Genomic DNA, 21,940 nt, shown 5'->3' on the forward strand with positions numbered 1-21,940 from the left:
TGGCTTCATTTTACTGGCAGTGAGAGGTGCTTAGTTCCTTCGGACAGGGCCTGCCCTCATGTGTTCAGTTCACTGCTTTAAATAGCAGTGCTTCCTCCTGTGCCCAGGTTGTCCTATCCTATCATTTATTTATTTTCCTCCCTGGCCTCTCTGGGTATTTGGGTTCATGGTCCCTATTCGAGTGCATTATTTTGCAACTTACACATTGGGACATCAACCATCCAAAAACCTGGCTGGCGTGTCATGGGGAATAAGAATGTCCTCAGGGTTCCAGATCTGGCTCCTGCACAGGCTGCAGGAGGTGCCCCACTTGCCCAGTCGACTTGTACTCTTTTCAGCCCAACCCTGCTCATCCACCCTCTTGTGAGTCTATATCCTTTTTATTCGCCATTTGCCCTCTCCCCCATGTACAACAGCAGGCAGGACGCACTCTGAGTGGGTCAGGTGATGGGTGTAATCTGGAAGCCATGCATTGATTTGGCTGGGGTCAGAAAGTCAAACAGCGTGAACTAAGGTTGGAGCCAAAATACGCTGTTAACTGCAGTCAGCACAGCTGGGTTTTACTGTGACTCCTGGTTTGACGGCCCTGAAAGCCTTGTCCACGAAGAAAGTATTCTTCTGGTTGATAAGAATGAGACGGAGAAGCCAAGGGATCTTGGCCACTTCAGAGCCTTGACCCAAATACCTTTCCGTTGTTTCCACCACACAATTCTCTGTGAGGAACCGTTGCTTCTGCCAAAGATTTCCACTCTTTATAATGGTTTTCTTGTTTTAGAATCCTCTGCAGAGGAAGTGGTGTATAAATAGGAATAGAAACAGATGTTTCCTATTGGATATGAATTGGAAAAAAGCATTTGAGATTAAAGAAATGCCTCAAGCAATTACATGAAGAATAAAATCAACAATTTTGAGATGGCAGGAATCCTAGTTACAGTCCAGGCTTATGAAATGAATATTGAAAATTGAGGATGTATTACAAAGAGGCCTTTGTTAAGATGGACCCAATTAATTGTAGGCTGTAATGCAAAAAGAATAAATTTGTTGTTATTCTGTTTATTACTTAGCAACAAGGGCATCACCTGAGAACTTGTGAGAAATCCAGGCTCTCAGGCCCTACCCCCAGATTTAACTATATCAGAGTCTACATTCTAACAGGATCCTCAGGTAATTTCTGTTTCACTGGAGGCATGTTCCTATAGAAAAAAATTTAGCACCCACTCCCTGCTTCCCAAATAAAGGAGAATCCAACTGCCAGGAGGAGAAAGAGGCCTTTTCCTCCCTTCCCTGGTTTGTGTTTCAGTGATCCATCTGCTGTATTCTCCTCTCCATTCCTCCATTGAGCAAGGGAACAGACCATCTCTGAGGCAAGCCCGTGGAAGGACCAGAGTCCAGTGTCCTCTTTCCCAGTTACATAATGAGGGCTCCTGATTACTGTCGGAGGTTGCAAAATGGCCAGGCAAAATTCCCTTCTCTTCACGATCTCTAGGAACCCTCCTATTGCACACACACAAAATCCTTCTTACCCAATCTTCATTTCTCCTGTGCTAAAGCACTGAAACCAATGAAAAACCCAAAACACACAGCATTGTTCCAAACAACAGTCTAAATCCCAAGGCAGGGGTTTCAGACCCAAGTGAAGATCATTGCAGTCCATCCCGGGCCAAATTTGCTGTGCTATCATGACAACTTCAAAAGTTGAGTGTAAGTGCAATATTATGTAAGTCCCCACAGTATAGTGGCCCAATGTCCGCCTAACTTTTACTGTTACAACACTAGGTGTCTATATATTTATACTTTTAAGTAATTTTTAAATTTGTGTAGTAACATTAATTGCCTGTTCTAAAAGTGTTAATAAAAAAAGAAACAGTTCATTGTTATTTATGTAAAGACTGTGAAGGTGTTGAAGTGGACGTTCATTTGGTCCGTGGGAAGTGGGAGGGCATGTCTCCAGGAAGGAAGTAAATTCAGTGACATTACGGTAAAGGGACCCGTTCTGTCTCCGGAGTCCAGGACCAACAGTGGTGCCAGTTTCTTTCAGCCAGAAGTACACTTTGGGCCTTGTGTTATTTTGAGTGAAATATTTAAAATATGTGGTTGTCCTTTTATAGATGCTTGAGGAAGTCTTCCATAACCTTGAACCTGATGGCACAATGAGTGTAGAAGATTTTTTCTATGGCTTGTTCAAAAATGGAAAGTCCCTTACACCATCGGCATCTACTCCATATAGACAACTGAAAAGGCATCTTTCCATGCAGGTAAGAAAGCAATGGGAAGTGGTTTCTTTGTAAGTGGAAGAAAAATCCATTTGAATAACTTTTAATGACTTAACTGGTTGAGGACAATACTAAGGAGAAAAAAGCAAAAGAAGAATGAGACAAAGACTAAACTGTTGGGAAGGAAAAGTTGGGTTTAGGAAATGACCGTAAATTACAGAGTGGGAAGACCACTAATTATGCCCCTTACTGTTAGCTGAGGAAGAAACCTGGGGTTAAGTAGAGACACACTTCATCTACACCAAGGAACTCTCTGCCAGGGCAGTTGTTGCGGATAAGCTTTGCATTCTTGGCACACCTGGGGAAAGGAGATCAAAGGGGCTGCACCACTTCCTTCTAGTGGCATAAATTAGACAGACCTGCCTTCTGCTCCCTGTGGCCAGGACTGACCAGTTTTGGTCTTCATCAACGTCTTGTTGGAATGTCTGGGCTTTGAAGTCTCTTTCTTCTTCCAGTCTTTTGATGAGAGTGGACGACGTACTACAACCCCATCAGCGATGACGAGTACCATTGGCTTTCGGGTCTTCTCCTGCCTGGATGATGGAATGGGCTACGCGTCCGTGGAGAGAATACTTGACACCTGGCAGGAAGAGGGCATTGAGAACAGCCAGGAAGTCCTGAAGGTGTGGCAGCAAAAAATGGGAGAAAAGTGGCAAATCGGGAAAGGGTTGAAAAATTCCAGGCTTTTTTGAAACTGTGATTTGATTTGATTTCTCCTTAATGGTACTTCTATTCTCAAAACCTCAGAAATAAGAGGTAATTTTCCTACTTCCTTTAACCAGAAGTCTGTTGCTAACTGCTTTCCATGATTTTAACCCCTAACTTATTGATAAGAGAAATGCTCTTAACTGATCTTTGGTTGATAAAGATTAGAATTATTCCATTGTGTTTATTTAAAGTGCCAGATAGCATTTTCTTTAAACATATGAATAACCATGTTTCTTTAAATAACCATGCTGTAGTTTTCTTAAAAAGAACTTAATCATGTTCTGGACTGAAGATTGTTCATTACAATCACTAAAGAACTATAATCACCCATCTTCTAGCCAGTAAATTTAGCTCCCTGGGTTTGTTAACCTTCACATTCTCTGCTTTCAGTGGATAGAACTTGTGATTGTCCTGACTCTGTTCTGATTTCTAGGCCTTGGATTTCAGCCTTGATGGAAACGTCAACCTGACAGAATTAACGCTGGCTCTTGAAAATGAACTTTTGGTCACCAAGAATGGAATTCACCAGGCGGCTCTGGCCAGCTTTAAAGCAGAAATCCGGCATTTACTGTGAGTTGGGTGGAAGGTTCACCTGCTTTGATTGATTTCCTTTTATACTTGCTCAGCAGGTTATCTCTTTGCCTGTGACATGCATTCTTTTATTGGATATGCAAATATGGCTAAACTCCTATCATCCCTCTACAATGAAAATAAGATAGAGCTTAGATGGGCACATAGGTTTTTGAAGGGAGCTGTGGAATATCTTTGTTTTGGAAGGATTTTAGTTGGGTTTTGTGTTTGTATTGAAGCAGATGAGAGCTCTTTTGGGTCTACTTGTGGCTTAGAAACAGTTTCCCTTCAACTCAGTTTATTTCTGATTCTAGAGAACGCGTTGACCAAATGGTCAGAGAAAAAGAAAAGCTACGGTCAGATCTGGACAAAGCCGAGAAGCTCAAGTCTCTGATGGCCTCAGAGGTGGACGATCACCACGCGGCCATAGAGCGGCGGAATGAGTACAACCTCAGGTGCGACTGGTGGGGCCAGGGCCCTCCTTACCCGGCCCCCTGGCCCAGGGCAGTGGGGCTCAGCCTGCCTGCCTGCTTGGCCAGGCCTGGCTGGGGTGACTCAAGCGTGGCTAAGCCTGAGGGAAAGCAGGATGTTTCTCAAGTTGCTTCCCATCATCTCCGTGGCTCTGTTTCCATTTCTGGTGGATCCTCATGGGGCTCTCTGAGGGATTCAATGACAGCTTATCAGTCTTGCCTTCTCACAGGAAACTGGATGAAGAGTACAAGGAGCGCATAGCAGCCTTAAAGAATGAACTCCGAAAGGAGCGAGAGCAGATCATGCAACAGGTGGGCAAGCAGCGTTTGGAACTTGAGCAGGAAATTGAGAAGGCAAAAATGGAAGAGAACTACATCCGAGACCGCCTTGCCCTCTCTTTAAAGGTAATCACCTACTAGTTCTGTGGTCTATGTCCTGCTGGGGAAACCGCAGCTCTGTAAGAGGGCAGGTCTGCACAGGGCTCAGCCCAGGGATAACCACAAGTTCATGGGCGTCATGACCCAGGCATAGCAGAGCCCCCCAGGGTCTAGATTTCTGGAGTATCCAGGCTTCTGATGTGCTAACAGTGTTGATTAGTGTATCTTGTTCCTCTTTCCCCCTGAAGCCCCACTGGGTCCTCAGGGCTTTTTGGCTGGTTGATGCCCTCACCCTTCCCTGCCCTCCCCTCCCCTCAACCCTTACTCTTTAGTGAATGGTTCTCGTCCCCTGCCGCACAGAGCCTATCAGCGTTGCTTCTGTGCTTTCAAATGTGCCTGTTCCCTTATATATCCCCCTCTCCTTTCCTGTGCCTCAGGAGAGGAAGTGATCCTTCTCTTTAATAGACTCTAACACCAGATACTATGGTACAGTGTAGTCTAAAGATAAGCGGAAAGGCAGGGTTCTAGACTCAGACCGCCCGGTTCTAATCCTGATACCACTACTTACTGGAAAACCTTGATCAAGTTACCCAAACCCATTTCCTAATATGCAAAAATGGGCTCCATCATTATACCTACCCTGTAGCATTGATATGGGGATTAAATGAGATGCTACACATACATTGTCTTGGAAGTAATCAGTACATATGGAATATTCACTACTTGAGGTTGAGGTTATGAAATTTTCCTGAACGCCACACATCAAAAACTGAACTAATTCTTGCTCCCTAACCATAAAACTATTTCCTGTCTTCATTTTCTCCCCCAATGTACATTATCACCATGTGCTGTAAGTCACAGAAAGTAAAGTTCTCAACCATCCTCACTCATCAGTCTTTAATCTTGTTGATGCTCTGAAATGCTTCTCGGATTTATCCATTTCCTCCCACTTCCACAGGCTCTGAATAAGTTCAGAATTCATCACGATTTTTCAGAGGACCTAATGCGCAGGCTTTATGTGACTCCATGTGGCCACCAGAGCTACCTTACTGAAGAACACTTATGGTCACACTGTTACCCTCTGTCAGGCTGCAGTGTGGTAGAACTGAAGGCCCCTAAAATGGGGCTTGTCATACCTTTCTGCCCTTAGGAACCACCAGCAGCCCCACGCCCACCCCCCGGGGTCACGCCCTCAACCCCATTGCACCAACCATCAGTTTCCTCAGTTGCTTAGTGGGCTTTTATGCTCCTTCACTGCTTTTGCCAGTACTGCAGGCTGGATCACTGTGTTTCCGTTTCACTTACTTGTTCTTGCCAGACATAGCATTCTTTTCTGTTGCATCGTGGACAACTAGCTGCACTCACATCTGACTCCGTCAGCACGGTCAGGACTCTGCCTTCCCTGATGTCGGTAACAGAATCAGATTGCACAGTCTCCAGAGCACCAGCATGGGCCTGATGTTCCGAGATTACTCCTCATTGTTTGACATCTAAACTTAGACATATTTTGAAAAGTTAGAGTTGTAGAATTGGCATTTTAGGGGAAGGTAGTATTTTTTCCTCAGTATTTAAAAACAATTTTTTATTGTTGTTCAATGATAGTTGTCCTCCTTTTTCCCCCTTTACTCTGCCCTGCCCTACCCAACCCCCACCTTCCATATTCAATTCTGGCCCCCCACCCCGGTTGTCATTGTCTGTGGGTGCTTTATACACGTTCCTTGACTTGACCCTTCTCCGTCTTTCCCCATTGTGCCCCTCCACCATCCATTCTGGTCACTGTTCGTTCTTTATTTCCATGTTTCTGGTTCTATTTTGCTCGCTTGTTTGTTTTGTCAATTAAGTTTCACCTGTAAGTGAGATCGTAGAAGGTAGTATTTTTTTAACTGCTTGAAGCACATTCTCTTTTACTCCATAATGCTGTGAGAAGGTGTGAACTAGAATGTATTAAAGTATATTGGCTCTATATTCTTTTGGCAAAATGTACTTTGAAAATACTGTTTTTCTAATCAGGCTTTAACATTGGCATAGAAAATAGGTCAATGGCACGTCTGTGTGATACTATTTTTTTAACAAATGTGGGTGGAAATTCTTCTAATAAGTATCATATAGAGAGAGGAAAAAAAATCCTTTATGGACTTCAACTTTGAATCCAAATAAAATTGTAAATTAAATATAAACCAAACTATAAATCACTAAACAAAATTGATTTCAGAGTTATTCTTTTTATAGTTTTGCTGACTTCTCCTTTGCTGTTAGCTGAACCAGTTTTCTTTCTGTGATAATGTGTCGAGAATGTTTTTTGTGTCATTGAACTTTCTACTGAAGTGCTATAACATAAACCATACCCGTCATTTCAGATTTTCAAATCGCTACATTGAAAGGTGAATCCATTTTAAATCATTTTATTTAATCTAGTGTTTCCAAAGATTATCATTTTGCTGTAATCAATGTACAAAAATTATGAAGCTGTTTTATATTTTTGTGTTAAGTCTTAGAAATCTGGTGAGTATTTTACACGTACAGCATGTCTCAGTTTGAGCTGCACACATGTCAAGTGCTCAGTGTCCACAGGCTCCTGCTAGCCGGCTGCATCGTGGACAGCACAGTTCTATAAGATTTTAAAAAAAGGGGACAAACTTCTGGATTGTAAGATAAATATCCATTTTTTAATATTTACTTTTGTCTAATCTGAACCTTTCAAAATACACAGATTTTCTTTTTTTTAAATAATTTTATTTAGTTATTTTTCAACAGTTTTTTGTCTATTTCTCCCATCCCAGGCCCCCCCCCGCCCCATGCTCCCCACCTCCCTCCCATTTCCACCCCCCTTAGTTCTCGTCCCTGTGTCCTTCATATTTGTTCCTCCAAATCTAGAGCACTGGTTTATGCCTCATATAAAATGGTACAACAGGTTGCTTGTTTTTTAAATCTGTGCCTATTTAATTTCCCCAAACCAGGAAAACAGTCGTCTAGAAAATGAGCTTCTGGAAAATGCAGAGAAGTTGGCAGAATATGAGAATCTGACAAAAAAACTTCAACGGAATTTGGAAAATGTGTTAGCAGAAAAGGTAAATCTGTTTAAATTTAATTTCCTGACATGCAGCCCCAAGTGTAGTTTACTGAGAAGAGCAGAAGCAATTCCACCAGGAAATTTTACGTTGGGGGTTTACGTAGGTGGTTTCCGCAAGGAAGCCGTCATTTTTAGAGATTTTATGTAAGACTTTGCACGTGAGGAAAACATTATGAGGCACTGAAAAGCGATCCCCGTGTTCGTTGACCATGCCTCTCTAGTATGTTCTTCCCATCATGCAGCTGGTGGTGTTTCTGCTTAAATGTCACATTCCTTTCATACTCAAGAGACTGTGTGAACACCAGAAACTGGGACTTCTGGTATGCACCAGGTCAAAGAAGGGCACTTGGGGAAAATGACAGCTTTCTCCTTTTCCTTTTCTAGTTTGGTGATCTCGATCCCAGCAGTGCTGAGTTCTTTCTGCAAGAAGAGAGGTTGACACAGATGAGAAATGAGTATGAGCAGCAGTGCAGGGTGAGTGACCGAAGAGAACTCAGTACATGGAGGAGTGGCTGGGTTCAAATCCTGCTTGACCATGGACTGGCTGTGTGCGACTGTTAGCAAGTCACTTAATCTGTGGGTGCCTCAATTCCTCATCGGTAAGATGGTAAAGAAAATACTAGGGTGTTCTGAAGAGTCCATGAGTGACTGAAGGTAATGTGCTTAGAACAGAGTCTGGAACCTAGTAAGCACTTAGCCCAAATGTTACCTATTAACATTTTTACTCAGTGTCTTGAACTATTAGGGGATCATGAACATTGCATTTAAGTCTGCTTTATCTAAGGCAGAAATCGTTAGTGCTTAGAGGAAAATACAGTTTTCTTTCGAGGGAAGGAATATGTGGTCATTTTGATTGTGTTTTTTCCAGATTAGCCTTTCCTGATTGGTCATTAGGGAGCTAATCTGATGTAATTTGCTTTTGTCCTGTGGGGGCTTTTTCCATATTACATCCCTTACTTTATTTACAAATGCAAATGAAGCAGAAACCACTCAAATCTTTAACTAGTAAATCATTACAAATTCCTACCAGAAGAGACAAAAAAAATTATGTCATCAGGAAGAATCTGTCAGCTCTACCTCCCAAAGTTTCCCAAATCCATCCACTTCTTTTTTTTTAACACTTCATAACTATACAGTTCACCAGTTGGAGGAATACAATGCGCTGTTTCTCAGGATATTCACAGAATTTTGTAGCCACTCCCATAATCAATTGTAGAACATTTCATCATCCAAAAAGAAACACCTGCTCCACTTTGCCCTGGACAATTAATAATATACTTTCCGTCTTTGTAGATTGGCCTGTTGTTTACATTTCATATGAATGGAGTCATACAGTATGTGGTCCTTGGTATCTGGCTTGGTTCATTTAGCAGAAAGTTGTCAAGGTCCATCCGTGTTGTAGCACGTATCGGTACATTTCTATCAGTTGCTAATAATATAATACTCCATCATATTGACTGTACCACATTTTATTAGTTGATAGATATTTGGGTTGTTTTAAGATTATGAATAATACTGCTGTGAATATTTGTGTGTAAGTTTTTATGTGGATATACACTTTCATTTCTCTTGGGTATATTCCTTGACCAAGGAGTGGAATTGCTGGGTCATATGGTCACTGTATATTTAACTTTTTTAGGGACTACAAATTTTTTCCATTGGGTTTGCACCATTTTACATTTCCCCCAATATAATAGTTCATTTTGCCGTGTCTTTGTCAGTAGTTATTATTGTATGTCTTTATTCTAGCCAACCTAGTGGGTATAAGGTGGTATCTCATTGTGGCTGTAATTCGCATTTCCCTGGTGGCTAATGATGTTGAGTATCTTTTTATTTGCTTCTCAGTATATCTTCTTTGGAGAAATATCTACTCTGATCCTTTGCCTAATATTTAAATGGATTATTTATCTGTTTATTATTGAGTTTTAATAGTTCTTTATATAGTCCAGCAAAAAACTTTTCTCCCATTCCCTAGGTTATTTACTTTCTTCATGGTATCCTTTGAAGCACAAAAGTTTTTAATTTTGATGATGTTCTATTTATCTGTTCTTCGTTTTGTTGCCTGGTGTCACATCTAAGACTCGCATTGGTTTTTAAACTCCAGGAATTACAAGACCAGGTGGATGAACTCCAGTCTGAGCTGGAAGAATATCGTACACAAGGCAAAGTCTTCAGACTTCCCTTGAAGAACCCGCTGTCAGAAGAACTTGATGTTAACAGTGGTTGCCTTGAGCCTGACCAGGGTAAGCCATTCAGACACCATGTCTTCAGAGTGTCCGCCTTTAATTTTCTTTTTAGAATGGGGATTGAATGTAAAATTGACAAACTTTATTTCTGCTTCCAAGTCGTACTGCACTGTATAAATGTACCACAGCTTCTTGATTCACTCATCTACTGATGGGCATTTCGACAGCTTCCAAATTGTGGCTATTGTAAATAATGCTGCAGTGAACATAGGGGAACATATATATATTCTTTCAAATTTGTGTTTCAGTATTCTTTGGTTATATTCCTGGGAGTGCAATCACTGGATCATAATGTAGTTCAATTATTAGTTTTTTGAGGAAACTCCACACTGCCTTCCACAGTAGCTGTACCAATCTTCATCCCCATCAGTACTGCACAGGGGATAGTTTTCCTCCACACCATGGCCAACACTTGTTTTTGACTTTTTTAAATTTTGTTTTCTATTGTTGACACTATTACGGATATCCCCTATGTATCCCCTTTTCTACCCACCTTTGCTACATTGTTGTCTGTGTCTGTGTGTACTCCCTCTGTACGCATTTTGCTGATAGTTTTATTATAAATTGGATTTTATCAAATGCTTTGACTGCATCTGTTGATATGATCATGTGATTTTTATCCTTCATTGTGTTTATGTGGTGTATGTCACACTTACTCATTTGTGGATATGTATCAACCTCACATTCCCAGAATAGATCCTACTTGATCATGGTATATGATCTTTTTAATGTATTGCTGGATCCAGTTTGCATATATTTTTTGAGGAGTTTAGCATCTATATTCATCAGGGAAATTGGCTTATAATTTTCTTCCTTTGTAGTGTCTTTATCTGGTCTTGGAATTACAATAATGCTGGCCTCATAAAATGAGGCCCTCTCCTTGAATTTTTTAAAAATAGTTTGAGAAGGACAGGTGTTAGTTCTTTGACTGGTAGAATTCACCTGTGAATTCAGCCATCCTGTCTATGTCTTTTGTTTGTTGGGTTTTTTTTATTACTGTTTTAATTTCACTAGTTTCAGTCTGTCTATTCAGACTTTCCAATTCTTTCTGATTCTGTTTTGGAAAATTATGCGCTCTAAGATTTTCTCCATTTCATTCAGATTGTCCAGTTTGTAGGCATATGGTTGTTTGTAACATTTTCTTACAGTCCCTTGTGTTTCTGTGGTGTCAGTTATTACTTCCTCTCCTTCATTTCTGACTTTATTTATTTGGGTTCTTGATGAATCTGGTTAAGGGTTTGTTAATTTTTTATATTTTCATGGAACCAGCTCTAGGTTTCATTGATCTTTTGGATTGTTTTTTATACTCTGTTTCATGTATTTCTGCTCTAACCTGTATAGTTCCTTTCTTCTGCTCACTTTGGACTTTGTTTGTTGTTCTTTTTCTAGTACCTTTAAGTGTAAAGTTAGATGGTTTATTTGAGATTTTTCTTTTTCTTGAAGTAGGCCTGTAATTATGAATTTCCCTTTTAGGGCAGTTTTCACTGTGTCCCACAGATTTTGGGGTTGTTGTGTTCTCGTTTTCATTTGGTCAAGGTATCTTTTCATTTCTTCCTTGATCTTGTTCATTGTTTAGCAACATGTTATTTAGCCTCCACGTCTTTGTGTGTGTTTCAGTTTTTCCTTGTGATTGACTTCTGGTTTCATACCATTATGGTTAGAGAAGACAATTGGAAGGATTTCAATCCTAAATTTAAAAGAAGATGGTTGGAAGGATTTCAATCCTAAATGTATTGAGATTTATTTTGTGTCTTAACATATGGTCTGTTGTAGAAAGTGTTCCACGGGCCCTTGAAAAGAATGTATATTCTGCTTTGGAGTGAAATGCTCTGAAGATATGAATTAAATCCATCTGATATAGTGTGTCATTTAAGGCTGCTGTCTCCTTGTTGTTTTTCTGTCTGGAGGATCTATCCATTAATGTAAATGGGGTGTTAAAACCCCCTACTATGATTGTATTACTGTTCATCTCTCCCTTTATGTCTAACAAGATTTGTTCTATATATGTAAGTGCTCCTGTGTTGCGCAAATAGATGTTTAAAAGGGTTATATCTTCTTGTCGGATTGCTCCCTTTATCATTATGTAGTGTCCTTCTTTGTCTCTTCCAATAGCCTTTGTTTTAAAGTCTGCGTTGCTACCCCAGCTCTTTTTGCATTTCCATTTTCATGAAATATCTTTTGCATCCCTTTACTTTTAGTCTGTGTTCATCTTTTGTTCTGAGGCTTGTCTCTTGTGGACAGCATATATGGCTTTTCTTATCCATTCAGCTACCCTATATCTTTTGATTAGAGCATTTAAACCATTTACATTTAAAGTAATTATTAATAGGTACATATTTATTGCCGTTTTATTTTTTTATAACTATGTTCCTCTCTCCTCCTCCTCCTTCTCTTTCTCCTCTTCCCTTTAACATTTCTTGTAATACTGGTTTGGTGGTAATGAACTCCTTTAACTTTTTCTTTTCTAGGAAGCACTTTATTTCTTCTTCAATTTTCAGTTATAGCTGTGGTGGGTAAAGTAGTCTATGTTGTAGGTCCTGGCTTTATATTCATCACTTTGAATATTTCATGCCAGTCCCTTCTGGCCTGAAATGTTTCTGCTGAGAAACCAGCTGACAGGCTTATATGAACTCCTTTGTAGGTAGCTGTTTTTCTCTTGCTGCTTTTAAAGATTTCTTCTTTGTATGGAGGGGCGTGTTCCATCCAAGAAAGATGGTGTCTGCAGTGTGGGAGAACGACTCAGTACAGGGATCCCGGCAGCTGTCCCATCAGCTCTTCTTCCCAAAGCCACAAATCCCAGTCTCTTCTCACATGGCTCTAGTTCACTCCGCCCTCCCTTCGCCAGAGCTCAGGTTGAATGGCTGCAAATGAGATTTTGTGCATTGGCCCTTTAAGAGGGTGCCCGTGTCTCTAGCAGACTCCTATTTCCTTGCTAGACAGAATCCTTTCTGTTCTTTACAGCCAGATGTTACGTAGGAGCCTCTTTCGGCTCTGGTGCTCTGCTCTGAGGAGCCTGGCATGGGGTTGAGACCCCATGCTCCTCAGGGGGAACCTTTGCAGCTGAACTGTCCCTCCAGAATTTCAACCACCACCCATGGGAGTGGAGCCAGCTCTTTTTACATCTCTGCCCTTCCTACCAGTCTCAACATGGCTTCCTCTGTAAATCCTTGGTTATAAGACTTTTGTTCAGCTAGTCTTCAATTGGTTATTCAGGTTGATTGTTGTGTATTTCAGTTTTAATTCCAGTTTGGTCCTAGGAGCAGGTGAGCGTACCTTCCATCCACTCTACCACCATCTTGGATCTCTGCCCCTCGCTAATTTGTTACTCAGAATTTGTTGGATGGATAGAAGGCTGGTTGATCTGAGCAAACTACTTCAATCCACGGCATTTTTTTAGGAGGCGATCACATTTAAGCAGCAATTTCCATGTCTACCCCCCACCTACTGTTCAAAAAGATGGCTTGTGTAGGGTTCAGTGCACTGACTACATACGACAAAATCTATTCACCTTCATTTTTTTCCTTTTTTCGCTAATGCTTGAAAACAGAAAAGACTGCTCTTGACTTCTACTGTTTCCTAGTAGATCTCATCTGTGGCAATTTAGGCTGAAATTATTCCTGTGTTAAATGGATGTTCCCTCCTCAGATGCCAGTTGTGTTACTGAAAGATCGGGATCAGCAGATCTCGTGTATTTTCAGGGCTTGGTTCTGAAGAATGCAATCCGTTGAATATGAGCATCGAGGCTGAGCTGGTCATTGAACAGATGAAAGAACATCATCACAGGGACTTGTGTCACCTAAGGCTGGAGCTTGAAGATAAAGTAAGTCCTTCTTATCAATCTCGCTTTCTAATTTCTTTGAGTTCTAACAAGCTTTTGCATGTAGTACATTCTCAACTCTTTGTTCCCATAGTGTAGCACATTCTGTAAATTTTCTCTTGTCTTGGTGGCTACCAGGAACCCAGTTTCTCAGGATGGTCTCATAGGCCATACATGAGACCTTTCCCTCAGAGAGTTTCTCCAAAATGTCAGGTCTTCACTTTCTAGTAAGCATAGAACTTGAAGACCGTGCATTATTTCCAACTTGTTAAAAAATGTCTTGATAAAACAAACAAACAAAAAGCCTTAAGATGTATAACATTACATCTTAAATTAGATACAAGTTCTAAATGTTGGCCCCCAAAACCCTTTCTTAACCTTGTCATTTCAACTTATTTTTCCGATTTTTCCTTACATCATTCCTTTGAGATACCTTATCCTCTGGTCAAACCAGGTAGTTGACTGTTTTTCATCAGATTGTGAGCTTTTGCTCGTGCTATTACATGCTATGTTATTTCTTTCTGTCTGTTGAAAGACTACTTAGTCTTCAGAGTTTATATCAAATGTTACTTCTTGCATGAACCCAGTCCTAAATTTCCCCACCAAAGATGATTTTTCCCTCCTTTGATTTCCCTATTCAAATTGTAGCTCCTCTTTCTCTACCTTAATGTTTTTTTATTCGGCTTTGTAGTATACCTGTTTATATTTGTCATAACCATGTCTAGACTGGTTTCTCCTCCGTGGAAGGGACTATGTCTTACCCAACTTTGTGTCCCTGTAAGGCTTGCAGAATGCCTCATAGGTGTTTAATAAATATGCGAATTTAACTATGTTAAACCCCCAAGTCTGCAGTTAGAAAGGATGCCTAAGAAGACAAATGGCATCAATGGTAAGGTCTGGTCAGTTTGAATAGAGTTGTTGAGAAATGAATAAAATTCAACTAAGTTAAAATAAAAGGAAAGGACACCATGACCAATTTAAATATATGCTATTTAATATGTTTTTGAATTGTTACTTTAAAACAAAATTGCAAAATTGAAGAATGTCTTGTCGGAAAGAAAACAGCACTTCTACCCCCAGCACGTTGCCATGGCCTTGAGTTAAATAACCCTGTGGTGGTTTTGCTTTCTGACTTAAGGTACACCAGTATGAAAAGCAGCTTGATGAAACCAGGGTCGCCTGTGAAAAGGAGCAGGAGAACATGAAGCAAAAATATGAGAATGAAGTTCACATCTTGGAAAAACAAATAAGTGACCTTAAAAATGAAGTTGCAGAACTTCAGGGCCAGGCGGTGGTGCTCCAGGAGGCTCAACATGTGACCAACTGCAGGCATGAGGAAGAGAAAAAACAACTGCAAATGAAGTGGGATGAGGAAAAGACTGTCCTGCAGGAGAAGCTGCGGCTGGAACAGGAGGCAGCGCTCAAGGGCAGACTGGAGCAGTCGGAGGAAAGCGCTCACCGAGAGAGGGAAGGACTTTTCCAAGATGGTGCCTGGACAGAAGAGAAGGTGAGGGGCTTGACTCAGGAACTAGAGCAACTTCACCAGGAGCAGCTGAAAAGCCTGGTGGAGAAGCACACTCTTGAGAAAGAGGAGTTGCGCAAAGAGCTCTTGGAGAAATACCAAAGGGAGCTTCAAGAGGGAAGGTAAGAAAAATGGGAGAAATGGAGCACCCTGGGGTGCCGCCCGTCACAGGCACCAGTAGTTCCAGGCTGTTAAGGACACCTGGATGAATCAGAAGGCGTAACAGGCCCTGGATTCATGCAGTTCTCGTCTGGGCTTTCCAGCTGTTTTGTTATTGTTCAGACATAAGCCTACCTTGGGGTTATCGAAACTGTTTTTCTCCTAAAAGAAGAAAGTATGCCTTACATCAGACTCGTATCTTTTAAGGTCACAGATGAGGATAAGGTCATTGCAAACGTGGCTCCTTTCTAGTTAAGTCTTGTCGTCTTCTGAGAAAGGCTATGAACTAGATTCTGGGCAACGTTCCATTTGTCCCCAGAGTTATGAAACACTACACTACTTTTGTGCTTGCCTTACTACTGTAATTTTTGGACCATAAGATGTACCTAGGTTTTAGAGGGGGAAAAATTGCAACAAAAAATGTGGTGAAATATTTAATAACATAAATAACATAATATTTCACCAATGTAAATTTGAACAGAACTCAACAGCAGCATCAACAACCATTATTTCTCCAAAATTTGGGAGGGAGTCAGGCGGGGGTGTGTGGCGTATAGTCTGAAAAATACAGGTAATATAACAACATCTTAGGCACATATGAGGGCTTTGACACTTCTTACTCTGATGACCTCAGTGTTACTTCATTAAATAAGAGGCAAAAACATAATGAATTTAATATGTGTGGTTTACATGATTATTCTTCTCCAATGTATACTTAAGTAAAAGGAAATATTTTTTTATATTTCCCAAGTTAAGGGAATATGAATACATTTGATCATTTACCATGAAATACCAGTTTAAGTTTTTGGTTAAATATCCAAAAGCAAATACATTCAGGAGTATGCCAAAGAATTTTTTTCTAACTTTTTCTTCTAAAGGCAGAATGAAGTCTTTTAAATGAATTATAGCTACTGGTCTTGGCTCTCAGCAATGAGATCCCTTCTCAGTATAAAAGAATCACAGAGGGAAAGTGAAAACTATTGTTAGAAAGTGTTTAAATTGTTTGGCAGCTTCTTCTGTGCATGGGAAATGTTTTTTGTATTTTGGGTTTTTTTGCTTCCGTAGTCAATGGCAGTTTTAGTAATGCTGTATGTTGACCACATTTAGGGAAAAAATGGAAACTGAGTGTAATAGAAGAGCCTGTCAGATAGAAGCCCAGTTTCAGGCTGACTGTCAGAAAGTCACTGAGAGATGTGAAAGTGCTCTGCAAAGCCTGGAGAGGCACTACCGCCAAGAGCTGAAGGAGCTCCTGGAACAGCAGCATGAGGAGAGATCTCAGTGGGAGTTCGAGAAGGATGAGCTCACCCAGGAGTGTGCAGAAGCCCAGGAGCAGCTGAAAGAGACTCTCCAAAGAGAGAAAGCATCTTCCCTGGCCTTGACCCAGGAGAGAGAGATGCTGGAAGAAACATACAAAGAACACTTAAACAGTATGGTTGTTGAGAGAGAGCAGCTACTCAAAGACCTGGAAGATCTAAGAAATGTGTCTGAAAGTCAGCAAAGCCTGCTGTCCAACCAGATACATGAGCTGCAAAGCAGTCATGAAAGAGAGCTGCAGGACCGCGAGCAGGTCCTGTGCCAGGCAGGCGTCTCCGAGCAGCTCGCCAACCAGAGGCTTGAAAGGCTAGAAATGGAACATGACCAGGAGAGGCAGGAAATGATGTCCAAGCTTCTGGCCATGGAGAGCGTCCACAAAGTGACCTGCGAGAATGCAGAACGAGACAGAGCCAAGATGAGCGCAGAAATCTCCCGGCTTCAGAATAGAATTAAGGAAATGCAGCAGGTGGCATCTCCTCCCTCCAGGCTGCAGAATGGCTGCCAGGAGATGGGAGAGGAAGAGGCAGAAAGAAGTGGAGCCATGTCCCTGCTCCAGCAGGGAGAGCAGCTGTTGGAAGAGAACGGAGATGTCCTCTTAAGCCTGCAGAGAGCTCACGAACAAGCAGTGAAGGAAAATGTGAAAATGGCTACTGAAATTTCTAGACTGCAACAGAGATTGCAAAAGTTAGAGCCAGGGTCAGTAATTCCTTGTTTAGAGGAGCCAGCTACTGGACTTTTTGGAAAGTCTGTGGAACAAACTGAGCCATTTTTACTGCAGAACCAAATGAAGCAAGTAGAAAGTGTAACCAGGCAGCGCATCCTAAGTGACCTGCAAGACAATGAGATCCAGGATCTGGGCAGCACCAGGACGTGCTCTGTCCAGCGACAAGAGGTCAAAATAGAGGAGTCTGAAGCATCCATGGAGAGCTTTTCCGAACTCGAAAACAGTGAGGAGACCAGGACTGAGACCTGGGACCTGAAGAATCAAATTGGTCAACTTCAGGAACAACTAATAATCTTACGTGCAGACTGTGATCGAGCTTCTGAAAAGAAACAGGACCTACTTTTTGATGTTTCTGTGCTAAAAAAGAAACTAAGCGTGCTTGAGAGAACCCCTGAAGCTTCTTCCAAGTATAAATTGTTATACGAAGATGCTAGCAGAGAAAATGACTGTCTCCAGGAAGAGCTGAGAATGTTGGAGACGCAGTACGACGAAGCCCTAGAAAACAACAAAGAACTCACTTCAGAAGTTTTCAGATTGCAGGATGAGCTGAAGAAAGTAGAAGAAATGACTGAAACATTTCTTAGCCTGGAAAAGAGTTATGATGAGGTCAAAAGAGAAAATGAGAACCTGCATGGGGTTGTTTTAAGACTTCAAGGCAAGATTGAGAAGCTGCAAGAAAGAGCAGTGCTACAGTGTGACTGCTTCTCCTTCTGGGAAGCCCATTTAAAGAACTTGGACTGCAAAGCCGGTGGAGAGGTACTTGAACTAAATCAGACACTGGGAGAGTGTGTGCCAAAGTTTATGAACGTACACCAGGTTATAGAAGAACATTATCAAGAAAACCGGTACCTTGAGCAGGAGAATACACAGATTTTAGAAAAAGTAAAAGCACATGAAATTGCCTGGCTGCGCAGAACAATCCGGACGCATGGAGAAAAGCCTGGAGAACAGAATCAAGTTATACTAGAGGAAAACACTGCTCTCCTAGGCCTTCAAGACAAACATTGTCAGCGCCAGGCCATGATAGCAGAGTTAGAACTGGAGAAACAAAAGCTGCAGGAGCTGACTAGAAAGTTGAGGGAGAAAGTCACTCATTTAATTAAACAAAGAGAAGTGCCTTTTCAAGGAGGAAAGGAGGAAGAGCTGAAGGCAATGATGCATGACTTGCAAATCACGTGCAGTGAGATGCAGCAAAAAGTTGAACTGCTGAGGTAATGTATGTACCTTCTGCACCTCACAGAGTCCCACAGAGCACCTGGCCAAATCTAACTTCTGCTGCTTGCTGTCTGTACCTAGAGAAACTAACCCGTTAGTCTTCGAGAAGAGAGCAGTACTGTAGATTTCCTTCTGCTTCTGTGTCATATTAACAAGTAGAATAACCTTGCCTAGGAGGCATTCCCTTCCTCTGTAGGAAATAAATGTCATTCGCTTGGGGTGTGAAAGTTCATAACAGAGAGTGCTGTTTAACCACGAGCATCATCACTGTGTATCAGGTCTTTTAACCCTTTTCTAGCACTTCATTTGGACAGATAGATTTTTTGTTGTTGTTGTTAAATGTTATTTTCCTTATTTTGATGAAAATGTGTTACATGAGAATGAATGCCTTTTGTATATTATTAACTTGCTTGGTAGATAAATCTCTTCTTATACTAATATAGGATAAATGTGTTTTGTAGCTTATAGTTTTTCCTGCTTATACTACTTGAAGGTACATGCCCATATTCTGTAAGCAGTAGAGCTTTATCTTAGAACATACAATTTTATTGAGGAGCTATTAGATTCTAATAAATGTGCTTGAAAATAAAGATAGAAATCCAACTGCTTGTACCACGACTTACTCGACTTTATAAAACGTGATTGCAATAGTCTTCATGCAAATTTGGATTTTAAAAAACTTGTAAAATATTATGTCATGTCTGAAATATCTTAATGACATGAGACAAAATAATTTAATTCTGGATATAGGTTTCCCTCTTCTTACTTCAGATGATTTTCAGTTCTAAAAAACAGAATATAATGGAATGAAAAAAATCACAAAGTAAATGTTAGTGTGTATATTTCAGTATGGCCCTTTTATTCACATGGTGAATTTTCTTTGTCTAGGTACCCTGGGGCCTAAAACTAAAGCTAAGACATGGTTTGTCTGTTTGAAGGAGGTAGGACTTGAGACTGAGATAAAGTAATTTGCTCAAAGCAGTATCGTTGCCACAGAGAAAGTCAGCAACCAGAGTGGGCATTGCTCTCCATTCTGTCTCTGTGTTCAGGCATTTCAGCCACATTTCCCTAATGTCTTTGAGTAAAATTCTTACTTTCCGTAAGAAATGAGTCAATATGTCACAGCTCGATTTCTAAGAACTAAGACTACTAATTTAGACTTCTCATTTTAACTGGCATGGAATACTTGTTTCATTGGAAATTACTAGAAAGAATTTTCCAAAGATGCCAGATGACTGCCTTGTTGTAACTACTTTTTTTCCCAAATCTCTGTACTTCAGATATGAATCTGAGAAGCTTCAAGAGGAAAATTCTATTTTGAGAAATGAAATTACTACTCTAAATGAAGACGATAGCATTTCTAACCTGCAATTGGAGAAATTAAATGGATCTCAGGGAGAAATGTGGTAAGACATATACTTAAATTTCCTTAAGGCATTTTTACAGGGACTGAAACTATTTTACCTCAACTTCTAAAGCTTACCTCTTAAGTTATGTTGTCATTGTCCCTTTAGGCAAAATATAGAAACTGTAAGACAGGAAAACGCCACAGTTCAGAAGATGGTTGAAAATTTAAAGAAGCAGGTAAAGAGATGTTTAATATTTCCCAGTGCTTCTTGAGTCTGAAATTTTCCTTTCTTTTAATTACAATTTACAAATGTATAGGACATGTTGTTGAAATAACTTATGTAGCTAGTGGTGGTGAGGTTGTAAATATAAACTCACCTCATGCTGACTTTAAACTAGGTTTTTGGTTTTTGTGAGTAGGTGGTTTTTTGTGCGTCTAGAAACTAGGTTTCTATTTTTTGTAGATGTAATGATGTATTATTATTTCTTGACTTTGAATGCTTAATACAAGCTTTATATCAGTGGAAATGGGTAGGTGATAGCTCTCAAACCAAACCTGTGTAATATAGCTCTAGCCATCCTATCCTTTTAACTATTAGCTTCATCCTGTTTTCTCACCATGATTGAAGGCAGAAAGTTAAGGACAAAATTTCAAAGATACCGAATACCAGTAATCAGTGTATCTTTTCACAGATCTTTATGATTTGTTCAGATAACTTGTGACATTTTATACCTAATTTATATAATTTCAAAACACACAGTTGTGTTGAGGAAGATCATTTACAAATCTCTCTGAAACAGTCAAAAGGCAAGGACATCCTGGAAAAAGAGTACTTGAAATAGGGTGTTAACATCCAAAGTGTATTTTGTACACTCACAACAGCAAAACCCAATTGAAAAATGAATAATTGATATGAATGGTCAAATCACAGAAAAAAGAATACAATCGATAAAAAAGATGGTTAGCCTCATTAGTGATTAGGGAAGTGCAAATTAAATGACTTTTCTTTTTTACCTGTCAGATTAGTAAAAATTAGAGAGGGACATCATCAAGTATAAAAGAGGTGGTGAGGAAATTAAGGCACTCATACCTAAGGACTGTAAGTTGGTAGCACTGTGAGGAAGGTCTTTCGAGGATGTCTGCAAAAGTAGTAATGCGCATGCACGCCTTCTAACCCACCAGCCCCACTTAAAAAAATGATCCTAACTATAAAATACTACCATGTGTAAATGAATTTTCTGAAAGATTGTTTTGTTTCTTCGTAATTAAAATTCAATGCATTATGTAATGTCTTGATGCATAGAATATTCGACAGCCACTAAAAATAGCACTAAAAAAATATAGCATGTGGTAGTTTCTGAATGCACTGACTTGGAAGATAAGACTCTGTAATATACGGTCAGTAGGAAAAAAACAGGCTGTCCTAACATCTGAAAAGATTCCAATTTTTATTATAAAGAAGAAAAAAATCTCGTGCGTGTGCATGGTTTTTATGTATGCATAGAAAGCCGTCTATGGCGAGATACATATCCAGCTGTGCACAGTGGTTACCCATGTGGAGTGGGATTGGACTGAGTATGTATCGCTTCCACATATACTTGTGAACTGACTGAATTTGTAACAATTACTCTGTATTATTTCTGTATTAAGTGTGTAACTTTATCTACATAGTGAGGAAACAAAACAATTAATCTCTGAATCTGTTTTTTTTAGCAGAAGTAGGCTAACTAGTTTTTAAAACTTATCTCAATTTTAATTAGATTTCAGAATTAGAAACCAAAAACCAACAGTTGGATTTGGAAAATATGGAGCTTAGCCAAAAGAATTCTCAAAATCAGAAAGAACTGCAAGAACTTAAGCAACGTCTGGCAGAAGTGCTGTGCCAGAAGGAGAAGGTGCCAGAACACAGCGCGTCTGGGGAATGGGAAGAAGACAAGTCTAATCTGAAAGAGGACCTGGAAGACCAGAAAGTGCAGGTCTGGTCTGCAGCCACCATGTGGCCTTTTTGGAGGGAATCCCAAGAAATGAAAGAAATGCTTATGTTCAATTTCTTGTCCCTAAAGTCTCGATAATTAAAACTGTGGTCCTGGCGTATGAATAGACAGAGATGTAGATGCGTGTACACT

At 40.3% G+C, this 21,940-nt stretch overlaps 1 protein-coding gene across 4 annotated transcripts in view; it reads left to right on the forward strand.

The window, feature by feature from the left end:
• NIN (ninein) overlaps window positions 1–21,940 on the forward strand; it is a 94,829-nt gene that overhangs the window by 49,443 nt on the left and 23,446 nt on the right. For all 4 annotated transcript variants that reach the window (XM_037155599.2, XM_053670033.1, XM_037155602.2 and 1 more), the window contains 14 exons: window positions 2,109–2,255; window positions 2,729–2,896; window positions 3,415–3,551; window positions 3,866–4,006; window positions 4,252–4,426; window positions 7,357–7,467; window positions 7,854–7,943; window positions 9,574–9,712; window positions 13,414–13,535; window positions 14,671–15,176; window positions 16,321–18,462; window positions 19,747–19,872; window positions 19,981–20,050; window positions 21,575–21,790. In XM_037155599.2, coding sequence (XP_037011494.2) covers window positions 2,109–2,255; window positions 2,729–2,896; window positions 3,415–3,551; window positions 3,866–4,006; window positions 4,252–4,426; window positions 7,357–7,467; window positions 7,854–7,943; window positions 9,574–9,712; window positions 13,414–13,535; window positions 14,671–15,176; window positions 16,321–18,462; window positions 19,747–19,872; window positions 19,981–20,050; window positions 21,575–21,790 — 4,290 coding nt within the window. The remainder of the gene's footprint in view (window positions 1–2,108; window positions 2,256–2,728; window positions 2,897–3,414; window positions 3,552–3,865; window positions 4,007–4,251; window positions 4,427–7,356; window positions 7,468–7,853; window positions 7,944–9,573; window positions 9,713–13,413; window positions 13,536–14,670; window positions 15,177–16,320; window positions 18,463–19,746; window positions 19,873–19,980; window positions 20,051–21,574; window positions 21,791–21,940) is intronic.

Source organism: Artibeus jamaicensis, unplaced genomic scaffold, assembly GCF_021234435.1.
Source record: "Artibeus jamaicensis isolate MK-2021 breed Jamaican fruit bat unplaced genomic scaffold, CSHL_Jam_final contig_548, whole genome shotgun sequence".
Classification (NCBI taxonomy): Eukaryota; Metazoa; Chordata; class Mammalia; order Chiroptera; family Phyllostomidae; genus Artibeus; species Artibeus jamaicensis.